The 22,064-nt window shown below is 44.1% G+C and overlaps 1 protein-coding gene across 4 annotated transcripts in view; it reads right to left on the bottom strand.

Annotated features, from left to right (window-relative positions):
• STXBP4 (syntaxin binding protein 4) overlaps positions 1–22,064 on the bottom strand; it is a 175,778-nt gene that overhangs the window by 5,462 nt on the left and 148,252 nt on the right. For all 4 annotated transcript variants that reach the window (XM_066364617.1, XM_066364616.1, XM_066364620.1 and 1 more), the window contains one exon: positions 16,490–16,547. In XM_066364617.1, the coding sequence (XP_066220714.1) occupies positions 16,490–16,547 (58 nt within the window). The remainder of the gene's footprint in view (positions 1–16,489; positions 16,548–22,064) is intronic.

The following is a 22,064-nucleotide window of genomic DNA, read 5'->3' as shown; positions in this document are numbered from 1 at the left end:
GTTACTACCACCTCTAGAATGGTTTCATGGAACTTCTAATGACGGAGGCTGAGCTTACTACCGTCTTTGGATCTGCACAAGTTTCCTTCACTTCAAGGCCATTATAAAGCTGGAAAGCTGCCTAAGTTGAAAGTGGTTTTAAATAAATACAAACGAGTGTAACGTAGCGGGCTAGAATACCGCTGCACGGAGAGATGAGCACACGTGGGCCTGCACAAAGTACCTGATTACAACGAGGAGGAAAAAGCCTGAGGAGACGGTTTTGCTAATTTTAAGACCTGCGATACATGTACTTTCAATACTCATCAGCACATCTACAGTACGTTAGTCCAAAAAAGAGACTTTCAGTCACTATAAAGCCTCCCTCCCCTACAATGTCCTCTAATCGGGGAGGAAGGGAAGGAAGAGAAACAGGAACACTACCCGAGGACCAAGTTCAGGTGCACACTTTCCCATTTGACTTTGGAAAAAACAACAACAATATTCACATGCTCGAAATATTATGACTGCCCATGTATGAACAGTCTATTAAATAGATCAGTTAAAATAATCAAAAGCAAAATGTCTAAGAAGAAAAGGTAGCTATGGATTCTGAACAATAAATATTAGCAAGTTCCATGAGGAAGTCATCCTTGCCACTAACCTTCACATTTTATCAATAAATCAACATTTGGTAACTCCAAATACAAAAATAATGCCATAATATTTGATTAATCTTACATTCACAATATGCTTTTCTGTACATTTTCAAAACACACCTCAATACCAAAAATGCAATCATAACAGCTACTCCCTAGAAAAAAAAATAAACCTTGACCAGCAGAGAGACAGTGTTCTATGCTTCGAGTACACACTTCACCCTTGGGTCTTTGGTAAAACTACCCAGAGCCAATGTTTCTAAGACTCAGGTGAGCAAGCCAGGTGCCTGGCAATGAGTACATATTCAATAAATGACCATGGCTAGTTTGATTGATAATTAGGTTTTTCTGATTATTGTAAGGAAAACTTGGAATTCTTCCTATGATGATGGAATGGGACATTTGTGTGTTTATCATTCGATTTTTATGTCCAAGTGAGCATTGTAATTAAAGAGCTTTGACATAATCAGTATGATGAGATAATCCCTGATGTACTGGCTTGGAGAACATTCTGGTATTAGAAATACTTGCTCTCTGATTTATGTGCTTGGCAATTCAACTGAGAAGAGGCAGAATAAATCAGCCCTGTTGACTCTGTTTAATTAATGAAGACCCCACGGTTCATAAAGTGAGATGCTGCTACTTAGCATGAAAAATTTAGAGGTCTGGAGAATAAATGAGGCTGACTATGAAACACGAGCATCTTCCATCGGAACGTGCAGTACCTCTGGCAAATGGCCCCGCAGAGGATACCCCGGACCTGGTTCCGGGAGCACTCAACAGCGTTCAGATAGATTTGAAAATCTAAAAAGCAGAACGCCACTTGGCCTCTGAATGATTGCCAGGTCTGTTGTTGGAAAACATTAACATTTGATTTGGGGAAGATGACAGTGTTGGGTTGTTTTCTTTTATAATAATAGTAAATTGAAAGGCAGATTTTAGAGCTTTTTCTAAAAAAACCCCAACAGAACATGCTCTATTTTATTGGGGGAAAAAACGTAAATTAATTATTTAAATTTTATTATAATTACCCTCCTTATGTTTCATACCTCCTAGCACACAAAATACTTTCTTTCAAAATATGAATGTAGGACAGCATGTTAAGAGAAAAGAGGTTTAAAGATAAAAAGTGCACTCATTTTAGAGAAATTCATTCTTAGAACCATCTGGGATGATGAAAGAGATCCTTTTGTTACTATTCCATTGTAGATGGGACTGTTTATACAGCATTATGAATTTAGCAGGTTTGTAAGTATCATTTAATCATGTTTAAGATAAAGCTGCAGAATAATGAGCCAAAGTAACTAACTTCCAATGCTTTTTGGGGCAGGTACTCTTAAGTAGAGAATAGTCATATGAACTAGAAAATGAGAGCAAGTAAATACATATTAATTCACTCAGTTTCTAAGCACCAGTAACTTGCAAACACTAGAAAATTTTACAACTGGCCATAAAATGCAAGTACTAATGACAATAAAAGATTCATACTTAAAAATGAATCCTAATTTAAAACAAATTGGATGGTAAGAACAAAAAATGAATCATGTCAATAAAATTTTGAAAAGTCACCAAACAGGGAGGCATCGTGTAATCTTGGCAGATAGTGGTTATGAGAAAGACTACAGATTAGCAATAGGAGTATACATTCCAAATGTGTCTAAGAGAAAGTCACAGGTGGTTTGTTCCCACTGAGATATACAGACTCCCCTCTTACACAATTCTGGAAATATACTGCTAAGATCAAAATGAGTACTTCTCAGAACACTTTGAGGATTTTCAAATTGGGGATCTGAAAATCCAGTGAGGCTCTGATCAAATATTAGCAGGATCCTATCCAAATCTTTATAGTCTTGAAAACAAATTTTATTTGTATTATATATTTATGGTACTGTCTATAAAAAATACATAAGATATCCTTTGAAAATTTAAAAATCCAATTACAGCCCTGCACTAACTAACTATGGGCATACATTCTGGGAAAGGCGTCATTGGGCAAGCTTGTCGATGTGTGAACGCTGTAGAACACACTCACAGAACCCCGGATGGTCTGGCCCACTACACACCGAGGCTACACGGTATATATAGCCTGCTGCTCCTAGGCTATGAGCCTGTAGAGACGTTACTGCACAAAACAACATGAGATTAAATCAAGCAGAAGAGAAAATGAGGCCATCAAGACAAATGGTAAACATGAGGTGTTATGAGGCTGCCATCGGGTCCCATAGCATTGTTTTACACCAAACTTCTTTTTCTGGAAGTAGGAAGAGTAAACTCTAAAATAATGATAAACATAGACTATAGTAAATACACAGACCAGTAATATTTTTTTCACACCAGCATCACAAAAAACACAGGAGTAATGTGTTGTGCCATGTCATTACAACAGTTGTAACATAAGGTGATAGGAAATTTTTAGCTCCATTATAATCGTATGGGGCCACCCTCATCACCTATGTGGTTTGGTTCAGACCAAATGTTGCTATATGGCACATGACCTTCATTTAAAAATCTTTAGATTTCAGCCTGACTAGGTGGTGGCGCAGTGGATACAGTGTTGGACTGGGACGCAGGGGCCCCAGGTTTGAAACCCCAAGCTTGCCAGCTTGAGCGCAGGCTCACTGGCTTGAGCATAGGCTCACCAGCTTGAGTGCGGGATCATAGACATGACCCCATGGTCACTGGCTTGAGCCCAAAGATTGCTGGCTTGAAGCCCAAGGTTGCTGGCTTGAGCCCAAGGTCGCTGGCTTGAGCCCAAGGTCGCTGGCTTGAGCAAGCTCTAGTCCTGTTTGCTCTGCTGTAGACTTATTTGCTCTGCTGGAGTCCCCGGGTCAAGGCACATAAGAGAAAGCAATCAATGAACAACTAAGGTGCTGCAATGCAAAACTGATGCTTATCTCTCTCCCTTCCTGTCTGTCTGTCCCTATCTATCCCTCTCTCTGACTCTGTCAAAAAACAAAACAAAACAAAATGACAAAAAAATCCACTTTAGATCTCAGCTATCAAATTAAAAGCTACAGTAACATAATACTTATGCATAAAAATGTAAAAAATTGCTATCTCACTCGACTTGTAAAACTAGAACAGTGAAAAGAAAATACCTGAAAAAATATGGAACTATCCATTATATTTTGTTAAATAATATACAGAGGTTTAGATTGTTGGTAATTTTGTACAGAGCCAAACATCCCAGGTCCAAAGCTGATGCAATTAATTTTCAAAGAAAGAAAGTGTACGGCAGACACAGATTATAGCTCTGGGTAACTCTTAAGAACTGCTACTGTTTTTGATCATAATGTGATAAAAAAAAAATACAGAACTGAAAAAACCTGTCCTACTGATACCTACAACTGGACTATTACACACTAATAAAGAATTACATGGAATTTCATAGTTGGTATAATTGTTACATGCTGCAGATTTGTTAACAGGAGGCAGCTACCCAGCAGAGACTACATTCCCCAGCTCCCACTGAACCTTATGTGAGCATGTGACTAGTTCCCACCAATGCCAGGTAAGAGAATAGATGTTTGGGTCTTGAGGGCCAGGGTTTTTTTTAAGAAGCTAGAGTCCACACTAACTGAATGCAGAGGATACCGAGGCACTAGGGAATGGTAGAGCCATGAGCTAGAATGTGCTGAGATCTCAAAAGCACCATCTAAAGAGAAAATAAACAATTCATCAACCAGGAATCCCCACACTGACTTTCAAATACAGAAAGGCAGCAATGTAGTATAGCAGATAATGTCACTCTAAACCACTGTCAAGCACGAGAATGAATCAAAATGAAGCCATATCTAATATTACTGTCTCAGTAATTATATGTACAACTTTTACAAACAAAAGAGCTTTTTTCTATTGAAAAATACAGAAAACAGGCAATGAATGTATATTTTTCTGCTACGTTAAATATATATCAGTAATCAAAATACTCTGTCAGAATATACATTAATGAAACTAAATTTAATTAGAATCAAGTTCGGCAAGACTTTTGCCAAAATTTCCACATTAAACTCCTACTTACAAGTAGAAGAGCATGTAGTAGAGAATCTACTTAAATTTTTAATGTTCTTATTAAGATAGTAATGGCTTTCACTTAATTTATCCAATAAAGTAAGTTTAATGAACATCCGATTAAACATATTTTTCTTAATTATCAAATTTGAAATCTTAAAAAAAACTAGTTATTTGAAACATAAAATTTCAACTTAATACTTATTCTAATATTATTTTTCTATCCAAGTTTAAACTGACTGCACTAAAAATATAAAAATATAAATACATATATTGTATTAAAGAAGAATTGTACAGTCTAAAGTCACAAAGCTGGAAGGGACTTTGAAGTGTTCCTGAGACCATCTCCAAGGTTGGAGGTGTTTTATCAGTATTATAGACTCCAGAACAGGTAAGTGCAAAAACCCCCTGACAGCAAGTGCTATAAAGCAGAGACCTTCACTTATGAGATAAAAACCAAACACACACCATAAAGTTTATACTTCTCCCGTGAACTTAACAAACTGATTGTTTCCAATGGTGCCAACTTGGACTTGTGAACAAGTGGACTCAACTGTCTTTTACAACTTTAGTAAATGTTAAAGGCGAGACAGAGTTAGACTTACTACCCTCATTTTTTACATGAGGAAACTAATACTGAGAGAGATAAATTACCTTCCCGCAGGCCATGAAACCAGCAAGTATTAGAGCCGGGATCTGGATCCAAACCTGCTCTGAGAATTTCACCACCTGTGACGCTCGCTCCCCTCTGGGGCCCCGTGGCTTTCAACAACGTGTATGGAGGTTCTGGGATGGATTAAATGACCACCCAGAAAGGGGTCTTCAGCTTTACAAGATGAAATAATTCAAGATGCATTGACTAATTAAGTCAAGGGTCATAGATTATACGCCTCAAGCATTTTAAAGCGCTTGCCATGTAAGTCATAAAAATTTGATTAAGTATGAATAGAAAGTACTTGTGGGAAGGCTGCTTCCTCAGCAATCTTACATTATTCACACCACGTGGCAAGAATTCTTAATCTGCCTTGCTTTGTCCACTGGGCTGTCAGCTTCTGGAGCACAGGGAAGTGTCCTCCTGGATGTTACTGGCCAGTGTCAGGCTCACAGGAAGTGGGGGTCAATAATTATGTCCAATGCTTGGATCCCTTAGACATTCCACTCACATATTACTATATTGTTATACCACTGAGTAAAAGATGCTCAAAAGTGATAGACTTCGTAATCTATAATTATTCATAATCGAGGAACAGATAGAACAGTCTTTAGATGTATTCACCCAGATTTGACCTGAATAACTCAAAAATATGAGTACAGAGACTCAACTACATCAGGAAAAATGTCTGATCTATATAAATAGTCTAAACATTGCCAAATGACCAGGACTGCTAACCTCCTCTTCACCAATATTCTCATATCCAAGTAACTTGAGAAGGTCTATTCATACATTTGATGGTAGGTAATAATCGGATCATCGATATCTCAAACAATTCAAACTAGAGTTTATTTGGCTTTAAGTTATAATTATTTCCATCAAATAAATACTCATGTGTGTGAAACAAAACTTGTGTTAACTGTTGGAGAATAAAAGCCAACCGAAGACAAATAACATGATGTCAGTGGTCTGGCGAAGCCCCACCCCGATTCCCTGTTACTGAGGTGATGTTTACTCTGCTGGAATTTTCAGTCTCTGAAGTGACTCAGAATGCAGCCAAAGCCACGTTTATAAGCATCTGATGCTCAACAGGAGGATGGAGACTCTCATAGCAGTATGCACCTGGTTAATGCTGAGGCTCCGTAACAAGGTCCAGGTGTGATCCAAGATCTGCAGCCCCTCAGTATCCTAGAAGCTCATTCATTTGATGTGGATGCCCAGCTGGGGCTGCTGGAGAGAATACTACATCAGATGCCCATTGTGCAGAATGTGCTTTGATACCAGTTTCCCAATTTTCTTTGCATACCAATGTCATGAGCCTTATTTTCTCCACAATCTCTACAACTGAAGAAACTGAGGCTAAGAGAGTGCAACTGACCTCCCCCAGTAGCAGAGCCAGGGCTTAACTGCAGACCGGGATCGTTATTTGCATGGACTATGCAGACCCAGTTTGACACTCCAGATGGCCCACGTACTTCCTGCTTCGGTTACGGTGAGTCTCAGCTTCCTGCTCTAGAGAATGTGTAATCCCTAATACCTGCCCTCAATAGTGCGTGAAGAGACAACGTATATCAATCCCTAGTTCTGTGCCTGACACAGCCTAGGTCCACCATAACCGCCACCCTCGCCCCTCCACTTCTAACTCCCTGTATTGGTGTAGCAACAAATTACCACAAACTTAGTGGCTTAAAGCAACACAGATTTACTGCCTTACAGTTCTGTAGCCCAGAATTCCGACATGGGTTTCCACTGGGCTGGAATGAAGGCACTGGCAAGCATACATTCCTTTTCCAGGGGGGGGTCTCACTGTTCCCTTGCATTTCCAGCTTTTAGAGGCCACCCACACTGCATGGCTTTAGGCCCCATCTTCAAAGCCAGCAACGTAGCATACCTCTGAGCCTGCTTTCACAGTCACGTCTCTTTCTCTGACTCTCTTACGGAATCATGTGATTAGAGTGGACCCACCTGGGTAATAGAGACTACGCTCCCTACTTTGTCAGCTGATGAGCAACATTAATTCCACCTGCAACCTTTATGCCCCTTTACCGTGCCACCTCATGCTTTCAGAGGTTCTAGTGTGTGGGCATCTACAGAGAGCCGTTTTTCTGTTTGTCACACTCCCCTTCCCATCAGCTGTTTCTTCCACTAAAGACTAGAGCCTAAGGGAAAAGGCACTGGTTGGGATTAATTCTTGCAGTTTGCTTAAAGTTTGGTAAGTGTATAGGAATAAAGAACATATGCTGCACTGTAATGGAGGTTATTGGATAGAGAAAAGAAAGGTGCTAGAGGTCTTATGGAAAGTAACAGTTATGAACTGAATTGTGCCCCACCCCCCTCAATTCACATGTTGAAGCCCTAACTTCTGATGTGGTTGCGCCTGGAGATAGGGCCCGTGGGGCGGTAATCAGGGTTATTGGAGGTCATGGAGGTGAGGGCCTGGTATAATGGGACTAATGTCCTTGCAGGAAGAGGAAGAGACACCAGATCTCTCTCTCTCTCTCTCTCTCTCTCTCTCTCTCTCCATAAACTCACAGACAAGAGGCCATGTGAGGACACAGTGAGAAGGTATCTGTCTACATCCCAGGAAGACATGCCTTATCGGAAACCAACCCTGATGTCATCCAGATGTTGGACTTCCGGCCTTCAGAACTATGAGAAAATAAACTACTGTTGTGTAAGCCCCCCAGTCTACAGTACTTTGTTATGGTGGCCCCAGCAGACTAGCACAGCAACCAAAGTTTTAAGGAACAGTGTTTGACAAAAAGCTCAGTTATTTGCCGATAAATTTAAGGAAAGATCGTGGAGGCAAAGAGAATTCCACATCTGGCTAAATAAAAAGTATAACTCCAGAAAGGTGATGAATTTCCAAAGTACTTCGGAAAGGCTGTCCCAGAACATTGGCTTCTATCATCCCCACGAAATGCTGCAAACATACTTCCTGCCTCCGCTGTACCTGCCATTGGTGCGGTGGGGGGGAGAGTGTGAGGTTGGCTGTCTGGCCCTGGATGTTTTATTCATTTCGTGGGCTTTGCCATTCCGAGTAACCCCAGCCAGCTGGCCGGCCTTTCGCTTAAATGACAGTTGCTCACACAGTGCTTCGTATCGCTACACCCTTCCCAGATATTTATAGAAAACCCAGAGCGAGCTGTCTCAGACTCCTGATCAGCCCAGCCTCCCTGCTCCTGTCACAGGGCTTCCGACAGGCCTGAAGGTGGCCCAAGTGTAGGCGGTGGCTACTGGCCTCGACGTGTGCCTGCACAGACACTGTCGTTTAAAACTCCTTCCTTGGCAAAGAGCTACGGCCTAAAATAAGGAAGGGAGAGGAACTGCCATCTGCTAACCACTCACAGTGAGCCAGGTATTTTGCCAAGGCTTTATATCCCTTGTCTTATTCAATTATCAAAACGATCCTGAGAGATTCAAACCACTCCCCTGCTTTTGGATGGGGAGAGGAAGTACAGACAATTGAAATAATACCTATCATACCAAGGTCACACTCGACAGTGATGGTGTAAATGTTAAGATTCTGTCTGTCTGGTACTAAAGCCCGTATTCTTTTCTCACCAGCTGCTTCTCCAAATTGCCGAAGACGGCATTTGTTCATTAATAAATATTCATTCGATCCCTGCTTGTACCAGGCACTGTGCTAGTCACTGGATATTCTGAGCCAGTTGTCATATGGATGGTTACATCCAAACCAGTGGTTTCAATACCTTACAAGTTATTCTTAACTAAGAAGTATTTGGGGACTAAAACTATTGAAAGGATCCTTATTTCCTCTCAGGTCCTCTGTAGGTTTGTTCGCTCTATTCTGGTTGACGAAACACTTGGCACTCTCCTACGTGCGAAAGACAGCGAGGGGCCCTTTTCTAGGCTGACGTTAGGTGCACGGAAGCTGCCCTGACACCTCGTCAAGTGGGCCTCAGCCATTAGCAGTTGGTCAGTGGGTGGTTCTTAACTGCTCAAAAATCAAAGCGGTGAAATTAATGAGGTCATCAGTAGGAGGGCTCCTGACAATGTCCACGGAGTTAAAATAATCTGCCATGGATTTAGGAAGAGTCAGAAATAGTAGATTTTTATTTCGAATCCAGAAACTGTCCTTTCTTCTCCACTCCCCCTCTCACATGCCCCTAATTTCTAATTACATCAGAATGACCCATGATGGGCTCTCCTCGCAAAATAAAGGTGGGGGTAAGAAAACAGGACCTCCCATTTTTCTCTTTTGGGTTTTCTATTATTTATTTAAATGAGATGGCACACTGAAACTTAAGCCTTTAATTAACGTAGTAGGCGTGACCTTTGGTGGCGCAGTGGATAAAGCATCGACCTGGAATGCTGAGGTCACTGGTTCGAAACCCTGGGCTTGCCTGGTCAAGGCACATACGAGAAGCAACTACTAGGAGTTGATGCTTCCAACTCCTCCCCACACCCTTTCTCTCTCCTCTCTCTAACATCAATAAATAAAATCTTTAATATAGTAGGCTGACAATGATGATTTTATTCAAGGTTAGGATCCACATTCCTTCCTACCTGGGAACAACCGAATGGGATGTCCTACCCCAGTTCAGACGATCATTTAAGAGTCATTAGTGAACTCTGACTGGAGAGAAATAAGGAAAACTAAGTCTACTGGAGATCAGTCATCCTTTAGGGTCATAAAAGCAAAGATCTTATTGTACACACGGACTATCTCCTAAGGACTTTGGGGGGCGGGGCTACCATGGTGTGTTTGGTTATCCCAGCCTACCATTTGCATTCTTACTGCTCAGCCTGCCCAGCTCCTGTGTGAGCAATATGCTCCAGAAGACCAGTGACTGCAAAGTTGTCGCCTGTGTCCTGCAAGCCTATTCACCTCCCCTCCACTGCACAACAGTCTCTCTGTTCCATCAAGGCATTCATCAGTGAGGTTGACGATGGCCTCAGAATTCTTAACAACTACTCTTGGGAGAGTGAGTTGAAACCCATTTGCCTTCTCGGCTCTTGCCAGAAACTTGTTTGGTTGAGAAATCGCGGACTACCAGATGACACTGAGATAAAGGCACACCAACACAAAGGAGCAGATGGAGAATTATAAACCAAGTTTAAGTGACTTTTAAAAATAAATGATTATACCTACTTGAAAAAAAAAATCACCAAAGTATAATTTAATGCTGGAAGCAAGTACCTGATACTGAGAGTTTCGTATTGTTTATACAGCTGTGTAGATGATATATTAAAATATGTTTGATACATATTGCATCACGCAGCAGAGAGCTGCGTAGGCATCCTGTGGGCTAGCTCCCGGCGGTCTCGTCCACACCCTGGTGTGGTGGCCGCCTACGCTGCTCCAGCGTTGGTGTGTGTGACCAAGAGCACATGGCATGTCACTCACTTCTGAGATGGGTTAGAAAAGGCACTGCAGCTTTGGTCTTGCCGCCTCCCTTGCTTTGGGGGAAGCGAGCTGTCACAGTGAGAGCAGCCCTACGGCCCTACAGAGAGAGGCCGTGTGGTGGGGGGGAACGAAGGCTCCTGCCAAGAGCCACCTGCGTGAGTGAGCTCGGGACCAATGCCGGAGCCCCACCACGCCCGCCGGTCTGCAGTTCCCCGTCCTGGCTAACGGGTCGCCTGCACTTCGCAAGAAACCCAGAGAGAGCCACGATGACCCAGCAAATCCACACCTGGACACCTGACCTTCTGAAACTGGCTGAGAAAATAAATACTTGTCGTTTTAAGCTGCAGACTGTGGGGGAAATTTATTATGCAGCAACAGGGAATTAGTACCATCATGATCACTGATCAGAGTCAATCTGAATCTTTCAGTAAAAAAACAAAAGAGGACAATGAAAGCCTTGTACCCGCTGTCCCATCTGTAATATATAAATTCACTTTTATACATGAAAGTGAACTATCAAACATAACTCACATAGTGATTTTATTAAATTACGTAACGTCCATGAGCTTTGGAAGTGGAATCATATCCAGACTGCTATAACTCCGGAATGGGATACACCTCAAAGGGAGGATCAGAAGTTAAGTAGAAAAACGGTCAAGTTCATCAGATAACTTCATTACAGCACCATCAAGATAACTGACATTGTGTCATTAAATTTAAGCATGCGCAACTCTCTAAGGAGAAAATGAGAACATTTCCCCTTGAATGCTCACATATATAATATAAATATATACCAAGTGAGCAAGCCCTGCCCATATGCATGTGTACACACACGTATTAGTATACACACATGCATAGAGTCATCTCACATATATAATATACACCAAGTGAGCAAGCCCTGCCCATATGCATGTGTACACACACGTATTAGTATACACACATGCATAGAGAGTCATCTCACATATATAATATAAATATACACCAAGTGAGCAAGCCCTGCCCATGTGCATGTGTACACACACGTATTAGTATACACACATGCATAGAGAGTCATCTCACATATATAATATAAATATACACCAAGTGAGCAAGCCCTGCCCATGTGCATGTGTACACACACATATTAGTATACACACATGCATAGAGAGTCATAAGTGTTTTTATTCTATAAAACATCTAGCAATGCCAAAACTTTGAATAAAATTGTTTGCACCAGGTAAAACACCCTCTTCTCCTGTGTCAGAACTGAAGTAGGTGACTACAAGGCATTAATAGCTGGGCAACGGGGCAGCGGATATGCAGGTGGAGAGGAATATTCAATGAGGACCTAAGGCCCCGTTTGTCTCGGGACAGCACTGACAGTTATTCCTTTGCCTGAGGCTTGGCTTCCATCAGATGTAACAATCCAATTTCTGGGAAGACAGTGACAGATGTCAATCTCGGGGAAAAGTCTCTGTGTATACAGCCATCCTCTCCTCCGGTGTTCTGGAAGGGTGATTTCAGTCAGTGTTTCTTTTTTTAAGTACAGGTGACAGAGGCAATAACCTGAGTTCATTACTCGTTATTTCTTGCCTCCAAAGCACATTTACCCGGTAAATGAACCACTCCGCCCTCAAAAACTCACACAGGCTTTCCGGGTTCTCAAATTTTGGTTGGTATAGTGGGAGGATGAAGATTAAAAAACAAAACAGCCCTGGCTGGTTGGCTCAGTGGTAGAGCGTTGGCCTGGCGTGCAGAAGTCCCGGGTTCGATTCCCGGCCAGGACACACAGGAGAAGCGCCCATCTGCTTCTCCACCCCTCCCCCTCTCCTTCCTCTCTGTCTCTCTCTTCCCCTCTCGCAGCCGAGGCTCCATTGGAGCAAAGATGGCCCGGGCCCTGGGGATGGCTCCTTGGCCTCTGCCCCAGGCGCTAGAGTAGCTCTGGTCGCAACAGAGCGACACCCCCTGGTGGGCAGAGCGTCGCCCCCTGGTGGGCGTGCCGGGTGGATCCCGGTCGGGCGCATGCGGGAGTCTGTCTGACTGTCTCTCCCCGTTTCCAGCTTCAGAAAAATACAAAAACAACAACAACAATAAAAAAACAAAAAAGCTCCAGGAAAGACACAGAATGGATGTTTGCTTATGCAGACATGACTTATCTGGCGACATCACCTATCTGAACGTGGCTAAGAGCCAGGAAGTAATTCCCACTGGAATGTTGCAGTGAGGGGGGAAACTGAGGCGGGTTCACCTTTGCTGCAACTGTCTTCTTTGGGTCAGGTGCTCTGAGAGGCTCTTTCCCCAATGAGCTCATTCACTCTGGATAGGAATCCTGGCCTGGGGGGCACTAATAGCCTTTCCATTCTATAAACGTGGTAATGGAAGCTCCGCGAGGTTAAGAACACGTGTCCAAGGTCATTCAACTTTTCCAAGAAGATACCAGCATTTGAACCCCGTTTCTCCCACGCAAGCCCAGGTTCTTCTTACCCCCCTACCACACGACCTTCCTGATCAAACCCACCTGTTACTAGAACTTACACACCTGACTCACGTATAACCCCTGCAGACACCCGCTCAGGGACTACCTACAAGCAGTTCAAATTAGTCTGATTATCTGGCATCCTGTCCTCTTCAAATAAGCCACTCCTGGGGAAGGGGGTGAGGTGGTAGAAGCTGAAAAAGAAAACGGGCTAAAGGGATAGATGAGCGCGTTGAGAGCAGAGACGACAGCTGAGTCTGAATCCTAGCTTCTGCAGCTTAATATCCGCCCGCAGGGCTCACCGTATTAGGTATAAGACTGATGTGCATAATAAGCTGTTTTTGCTCAGCAATCTTGATGTAAGAAGGTATGTAACACTTACTAAGTAAGACTTCCATTCAGGGTAGTTAAGTCAAAATAAGGGTAGGGTTTTGAATAGGGTTAATATCTAGCAAAAAAACCCATAAAAATAAAACAAAAACCAACCAACCAAATGAACAACAACCAAAAGCACCCGGTTCCTCCGAGGCTGGGTAAAGGAAGCAGCGGTATAGTGCGAGATTCTCTTATCTTTTCTATTTGACCTTTCTGATCTCTAGGAGGTAACTATTGATTCTTAGAACTAAGTTTGTAATCTGCTATTTTAAAATGGACAAAGTATAAAGCTCTTCCTAAACGAAGACCTGTTTAAAATGTCTCTTTAGTCACCTGCAAACATACTGGATTAAAGATGATGGAGGTGGCACGGCATGTGCGTGCGCGCGCATGCGCGGTGACTTTGGAGCCAGGCGACCCTGGGTCTGTGTCTGAGCTCTAACTGGACGACTGGGTGGCCCGGACTGGTTTAACTTCTTTTCCACAGTTTCTCCAACTGTAATGGTGAGACAATGATACCCACCACTGTCCTTCGGGCACAAAATCTATCTTATTATCTCTTCTCTGCTTTCCTTATGAGTCAAGATTAAGGTCAAAGAAAATAATTAATGGCCTTCCAAAACACACCTTAGGGATATATTTTCTAGACCAGAGTGCACTGTAAGAGGTCGCGCCTCTTTCTATTCCTTCCACAGACACCGTGATTAGCTCTCAGGGCATTCAAAGGGCTTGTTTATTCCTTCTCTCTTCTCCTTGGATGCTGTTCTCCCTTCTGGTAGGGGCCGAGCCCAAGGCCATTGTCCTTGACTGCCAAGGACAGCAGCTTATGCCAGGTGGGTTCCAGGCAATGGACACACTTACTCTCTGGCTGGCCATCCCTTGCTCCCTCCTTTTCCCCGGTATCGCCGACTGTGCCTTTAGTATCTTTTCCTCATGTGACACTAGTTAGGCCCCGACACTCCCTTTTCGGTTAGAATACACGGTCAGCTAAGACTTACAAGTTAAGAGTTCCCCACAGGGTCAGGACTCATTTACTGACATTTTTCAAATGCCTTTGAATTCAGAACCCCAGCTAGTAATGAACACTAGTTTGCATTGTTTTGGGGACCTTCTAGAAGACAGGCATGGCTGAGGGCAGGATGCAGTTCACCACCATCAGAATACCATCCTAGGAAGAGCCAAGAGATGCCCACTTTCCACATGGCGAAGAGGGTTTAATGGTACGATGCATAGAGAAGTGCCCCTAACACAGGCCTGGCTAGTCAACACCAGTGGATGCCCAATACATGCTTGTTTCCTTCCCCAACCCCGTATCTTTCCCCTTATTCATTACACAGTTAATGTGAGAAAGAAACCCAATGAAAATTTGAATATGGTTTTTCATTTCCTGCCACCCTGACAGCACAGTGATTCAATCTTCCAGGAACGAAACAGTTAACACAGCATAGCCGAGTGCAACTTTCCTTCCCGGAGAGCTTTGATTCTGGAAGCGAACCAGTATGGTGCCAGGTGTCATCTACGCATGGACTCCTGGCCCCTCTCCTCCACAAGTCCCTTTCTCCTTCCCGGGTTATAAACTACTCCTTTGCTTTATTAATTACTTTGTGCTTGAGACTGCAAGAAAAAAAAAATATCGTGACAATACTTTGACAGGTTGACCCCTGGTGTTTCCTTAAATCTTATCAAATCTGAAGCTTTTGAATTCAGTGTTGTGAATGGTCATGTGATTTTTCATGGTCTTTTTTTCCAAGACAGTTTCTCCATATTGAAAATTCATGAGCACTTATTGGGCATCTACTGTGTTCAAAGTTCTACGGAAGGTGCTTGACATTTAACACCTTTATAAAGTAGGTAATATTTCCCTTATTTTTTTTAATGAGAAACTGCCGTGAAGAGAAACGCAGGAACCCACCCGTGTACAGTCATAGAGCTTGAGAATCTCCAAGATGGATATTGCTTTGGAAAATACTCGCACATTTGCAAGGACAGCAAGGACACTCTCCCTTTCCCACCCCAAAGGCACCACAAGTATTATTTGTTAAAAAGGACATCTAAGGAGTCTCTTGGGATCTTAGGAGCCTGTCAGGAGTCCCCTTTTGTCCTTACAACCCCAGCTCTGCCGTGAAAGGAATGACCCCAACCCTAGTGGAAGTACACCAGCCTGCATTGTCCAGGGCGTGGCACTAGAAAACGTACTCCTTCAAAGAGAGGCCTCTCTCAGCGACAGTCTGCCACAGTACAGAGAACCTTGGGGTCCAAAGACTGATTCTATACCGGACAGTAATTTAGTGACTATGAATTTTTTGTCAACTACTCTAGGCTCTTATTTCCTTCATCTATCAAACAGGAAAAATAAGGTCCATGTCTAAGAGGCTGTTCTGAGATTCCACTCTGATAAGGTTTGTTCATATACTGTCTCACTGACTCAACATCTCTTCAGTTACTTATTTCCTGTCTTTCTCCATCTTATGTAAATTCCCTGATACCGGGGATATGGAATATAGTCTGTATATTTCACTACGCAATAGACAAGGCGTGGAACGCTGCCTGGTACACAGCAAACGTTCACAAACTATCTGCAGAGAAATAAACTGTGTACATTGTTAAGCACTGAACATGTTCATCATGATTAGTATTATTAAGTTTTAAGTGGCATTTTCATCCGATTAACTTTCCATAAATATTAACACTTGAAGCCAGAAGTGGGTCCAGGCAGTCGATATTTCAGTGTAAATGCTGATCCTGTTCATATATTTTGACATTTCCCTTCAAATTATTATCAGGGCTTTCTTTCCCTCCTTTCCCTCCCAATGCTATCTGATCCTAGCATTTAAGTCACATGCGATGAAAATGGTGAGCCTTCATTTCTCGTTTCTAATTTCTGTAACCTCCAAGAGAGTTTCTCGGTTTTGCTGATTCCTCTGCAACTCCCAGGTTCTCTCCAGATGTGCGAAATCTGCTTACTCGGTTCAGATGCTCGTACTTACTTGATGAAGTACTTGATCCCATCTGCTGTGTAAGCTTCTTCCCACCCGTAAGGTAGACCTAGTGAGAAAGGAAACCAAAAATACACTCAACAAGACGACGAAGATAACTTCAGTTCCTAGACGCCAACTTCCCGCATCTTTGCAGTGATCCGAGTACAATTTCCCGTACCAACTAATCTTCTAGAAAGAAGGCGTTAAAACAATTCAGAGGAGCTTTCACAACTCAGCATCTTTAGAACATAATGAATAAACCCTGAACCATCCATCTGCTTTGGTTGCATTAACTGGATTATAACTTCTCATTGGCATGTGATGAGCGTTTCTGTCAGCAGGACACAAGTGAAGATTTTTGGCGCAGGGGATGGTTTTTGCCTGGAGGCAGAGCGCGGACAAGACATCCTCTGCTCATCTGTTCGAGAGTATCTATAATCGGCTCCCCCTGCGTGCTTTTACTCGGCCCCACAGGGCATGGTGCACGAGCGCCAGGCAAGCACAGGTTTGGAAGGAGCTCTCGGACAGGACAGAATCCCTGCTGCAGTTTAAAACTTCAGCCAAGGAATTTACAATGGATGGTGGTATTACGTTTTGTTAATTAATAATCCTGTGCACTAACCATAAATGGCCATTTTGCTAAACTTAGCTTTTTTTTTATTTTTATTTTTGTATTTTTCTGAAGCTGGAAACGGGGAGAGACAGTCAGACAGACTCCCGCATGCGCCCGACCGGGATCCACCAGGCATGCCCACCAGGGGCGACGCTCTGCCCACCAGGGGGCGATGCTCTGCCCCTCCAGGGCGTCGCTCTGCCACGACCAGAGCCACTCTAGCGCCTGGGGCAGGGGCCAAGGAGCCATCCCCAGCGCCCGGGCCATCTTTGTTCCAATGGAGCCTCGCTGCGGGAGGGGAAGAGAGAGACAGAGAGGAAGGGGGGGGGGTGGAGAAGCAAATGGGCACTTCTCCTATGTGCCCTGACCGGGAATCGAACCTGGGTCCCCCGCACGCCAGGCCGACGCTCTACCGCTGAGCCAACCAGCCAGGGCCTAAACTTAGCTTTGATTGTGGTCATGAGATTGAGAATAGTCAGCTATAAAGAAACACAGACTGAAGTAAGCAAGCAATGATCCACCTGCAGTTCTGCAAATGAGTACGTTTTTGTCCTTATCACACGAGAGAAGGGGTCTATCCTGAGGCAGCCACATTCTCTCATATTTCAGTTAGAACCCCGCAGAACACCACGGTGGTTCCCATCCTTCCGCTCCATCCCTGAGTACTGCGGAGGATTTTCACTGACCTTTTGGACCAGCCCTTGACATTGGTATACCATGGCTCCTTGGATGGGTGTTAAGTCAGACTAACGCATTAAAGAACGGGCCCCATGTGCAGGCAGCCCGCCTCTCTAGAAAGTGACCTGGCTGTCACACAAACCACCGGCTTCCATTCAGCCACGTCACAGCAAGAGGCAGACCAAAAGTGCAGGAACAGGGACTATTTGAATGAAATAAAATCTTACTCTAAAACCATTGCTTTGTGGAGAATATTCTTTATGACCTGCTCTAAGGATGGTGTTTTTATAATGTAGGAAAACAAAACAAGCTTTATTTTACATTTAGCTCCAGTCATTTAACACAAGTTGTAGAAAAGAAGACCCTGGCCAAAAATTCTTAACCATTCCCTTCCTAGATAAACACAGGCCATATAGGAGTTTCTTTTCTCTCTCAAGGAATAAATGTTTCTATTTTAGGCAGAAAATGTGCACTTCTGGGAATTCAGCATAAGCAACTGACTTGGCTTCTTAAAAGCCCTCGAAGTGACACTTTATACATCTCCCAATGTCCACTGCCAGCTTGTGCCCACCAGCCGGACCATGATGAACTGCCGCTGCCCCAGCAGCAAGGAGATGGATTTCCCATCTTCAATTTTCTGCGTCTGTGTTACCGACCACTTCATTCATCTCTGATAAGCCTCGCCTCTGCAGCGAAGAATCTGATGACTAAACATAAAAACCCTGATCTCACGGAAAACATGCCCAGAAATACCAGGATTTCTGATTAATAAGGCAAAGACGCTAAACCGTAAGTCACAAGTCATCCTAATATTATTAAGACTTTTGTCTAAATGATTTATTTGTCTGTCCAACACACTTATATATCTGTACTTCTCATTTCTTTCTTTCCTTCCTTTTTTTTTTTTTTAGGTGAGAGGAGGGGAAAAGTGAAAAGTGAGGCAGACTCCCATATGCACCCCAATTGGGATATACCCAGCCACCTCATCTGGGGCTGATGCTTGAGTACCAAGCTATTTTTAGTGCCTAAGACGGATGTGTTTCAATCAGAACTATCCTCAGTGCCCAGGGCCATGTTCAAACCAATCAAGCCACTGGCTGTGGGAGGGGAAGAGGGAGAGAAGGGGAAGTGGTGGGAGAATCAGATGGTAGCTTCTCCTGTGTGCCCTGACTGGAAATGAAACCCAGGACGTCCATATGCCGGGCCAATGCTCTATCCACTTAGCCACCAGCCGGGGCCTTCTCATTTCTTAATTTATAGATTTTAAGGAAAAGAAGAAAAAAATGTATATTTTAAAGATAGTATCTTTTAAAAATTTTTTCATTGACTTGAGAAAGAGGGAGAATATAAGAGAGAGAGAGAGAGAGAGAGAGAGAGAGAGAGAGAGAAGCATCAACTCATTGTTTCACTTAGTTGTTCCATTTAGTTGTGTACTCCTTGGTTGCTTCTTGTATGTTCCCTGACCGAGCGTCAGACCCATGATCTCTGGTGTGCAGTGTTGATGCTTTATCCACTGAACCACCTGGCTAGGCCAGGGTAGTATCTTTTAATCCACAGGCTCATTTGAAGATCAAGACTGACATCGACTCACCTCCCCTATGCCATCAGAATAGAAGAACTCCTGCCCAGATTTTCTACAATTATTGAATGGGAACTATAACTTCACAAAAGACTTACTAAAGGTACCAATTCATGTCGGCTCAAATCAAACGGCTACTTGATGACTGTAGCTATCAAGATATTCCTGTGTGTTGAATAGTATGTGTAAACATATTTTAGGACAAATTCTGTTCTGGAAAAAAATAAGCATTTCATTTTAGAAGACCGAATGCTTCCTTCTTTTTCATGCAGTTATTATAATCTGTAATAAACAGACTCGGAGACTAAATTTATAGTAACTATCTGTCCGTGGTATTTCAGTAATAGAAAACACAATCAACGTCCAATTATACACTGGAGAAACAGAATATACAAAAACCAAGTAGCCTACTTTATATAAAAAAAGCACTTTTGATTTCCACAGCTGATATGATTATGATGAACTGGGCTTTCCATTAGCGAAGGTTTTCTCTTCTTCACAATAAGTAATTGGGGCATAATTATAATGTATTATCTAAATACTTTTCAATAATCATTATTGTTTCAAAGCATTAATTTCTTTTCTACATTCTCTATATCTTTATACTTGCAAATATATAAGGCTTCTATTTTTCCTTTTCTTTTCATATTTGTTTTAAAATTGTTTATAATAACTATAATTACTTGAAATTGTTTCTGGTTGGGAGTGTTTGTCTATGAACCCTCATGTAATGTTCTTTCCATCAGAGATCATCTGTTTCCAATCTACCACTTTCTGGTGATGACTCCAAAGTCTTTGTAAGTATCTTGTCAAGTAACAGTATTGTACATGTTCAACTTAGAATAGTGGCTGTCACCTAAGTGTCACATATCCAAAAACAAACTAATGGTATTTCCATACAGTTTTGCATGGAAATTTCTCAGTTTATCTTTTTTAGGAGTTTTTTTTAATTTAATTTTATTTATTCTTTTTTTTTTAGAGAGAGAGAGAGTAGAAAGAGAGATAGAATAAAGAGGGGGAGGGGCAGGAAGCATCAACTCCTGTATGTGCCCTGACTGGGCAAGTCCAGGGTTTTGAACCAGCAATCTCAGCATTCCAGGTCGACGCTTTATCCACTGCACCACCACAGGTCAGGCCTCTCAGTCTATTTATGCACCAGGATTCTCTTTGTCATGTTGGCCCATTCCTTAAATAGTTACCGATCATTTATCATGCGTTCAGCATTTTACTTGCTGCTCAGTACACAACGGTGGGCAAATAAATGTAGACCTTGATCTTATGGCGCTTTAAGAAATAATCATAAATAAAGACATCAATAAAAATAGAAATTAGTACTATGAAGAACACTGCAGGTCAGGTTAACAGCAAGTGCAAAGGATGTGGGCTGGGGAAGAGCTTGGTGCATATAAGATTTGCAATCAATGTCCCTGGAGTGCAGTGGGGGGGGAACAGGGAGGGCGGGAGGAAGGAGGGGGAGGGCAGGGAGGGGGAGGGGGAGGGCAGTGAGGGGGAGGACAGTGAGGGGGGAGGGTGAGGGCAGTGAGGGAGGGAGGGGAGGACAGTGAGGGGGGAGGGGAGGGCAGTGAGGGAGGGGGAGGGCAGTGAGGGGGGAGGGGGAGGGCAGTGAGGGGGGAGGGGAGGACAGTGAGGGGGGAGGGGAGGGCAGTGAGGGAGGGGGAGGGCAGTGAGGGGGGAGGGGAGGGCAGTGAGGGAGGGGGAGGGCAGTGAGGGAGGGGGAGGGCAGTGAGGGGGGAGGGGAGGACAGTGAGGGGGAGGGGAGGGCAGTGAGGGAGGGGGAGGGCAGTGAGGGGGGAGGGGAGGGCAGTGAGGGGGGAGGGAGAGGGCAGTGAGGGAGGGGGAGGGCAGTGAGGGGGGAGGGGAGGGCAGTGAGGGGGAGGGGGAGGGCAGTGAGGGGGAGGGGGAGGGCAGTGAGGGAGGGGGAGGGCAGTGAGGGGGGAGGGGGAGGGCAGTGAGGGGGGAGGGGAGGACAGTGAGGGGGAGGGGGAGGGCAGTGAGGGGGGAGGGGAGGACAGTGAGGGGGGAGGGGAGGACAGTGAGGGGGAGGGGGAGGGCAGTGAGGGGGGAGGGGAGGACAGTGAGGGGGAGGGGGAGGGCAGTGAGGGGGGAGGGGAGGACAGTGAGGGGGAGGGGGAGGACAGTGAGGGTGAGGGCAGTGAGGGAGGGGAAGGGCAGTGAGGGGGAGGGGGAGGACAGTGAGGGGGGAGGGGGAGGGCAGTGAGGGAGGGAGGGGAGAGTGAGAGAAGATCTGGCTGGAGACACAGGCAGATAGGACTGCGTGGCGAATGTGTCTGAGAGTTCCCCAGAAAGGAATCAGGAGATCTGCTCCTGGTTACGATGAGCAATGCAGGAGAAAGTCTCTCCCACCACATGTGGGGAAAGCTGCACAACTTTAAAAAGATGATCCATCCTTTGAGTTCCTCCGAGACCGAGTTCTGCACCTGAGCTGACTCTCGGGTAAACTGAATTCTAAAGGCTGACGAGCCCCTCCGGGGAAGGACGGGGCAGATGAACCCTTTCTCTCTTGGCCGAGCACAGGAGCAAGAGGCGTCGCCATAAGGGCAAGAGGAAAACATCCAGGAAGTGGACACATTTCCCTCACTGGTTCTGTATGGGCTAGTGTTCCCCAGGGCCCTAGACACAGGAAGAGCCCGGTCTCCCTGAACAGCTCTGTGCTCAGGAGCAAAGCTGGGCGT

Source organism: Saccopteryx leptura, chromosome 2 (genome assembly GCF_036850995.1).
Source record: "Saccopteryx leptura isolate mSacLep1 chromosome 2, mSacLep1_pri_phased_curated, whole genome shotgun sequence".
Taxonomy (NCBI): Eukaryota; Metazoa; Chordata; class Mammalia; order Chiroptera; family Emballonuridae; genus Saccopteryx; species Saccopteryx leptura.
This window is presented reverse-complemented; position numbering and strand designations above follow the sequence as displayed.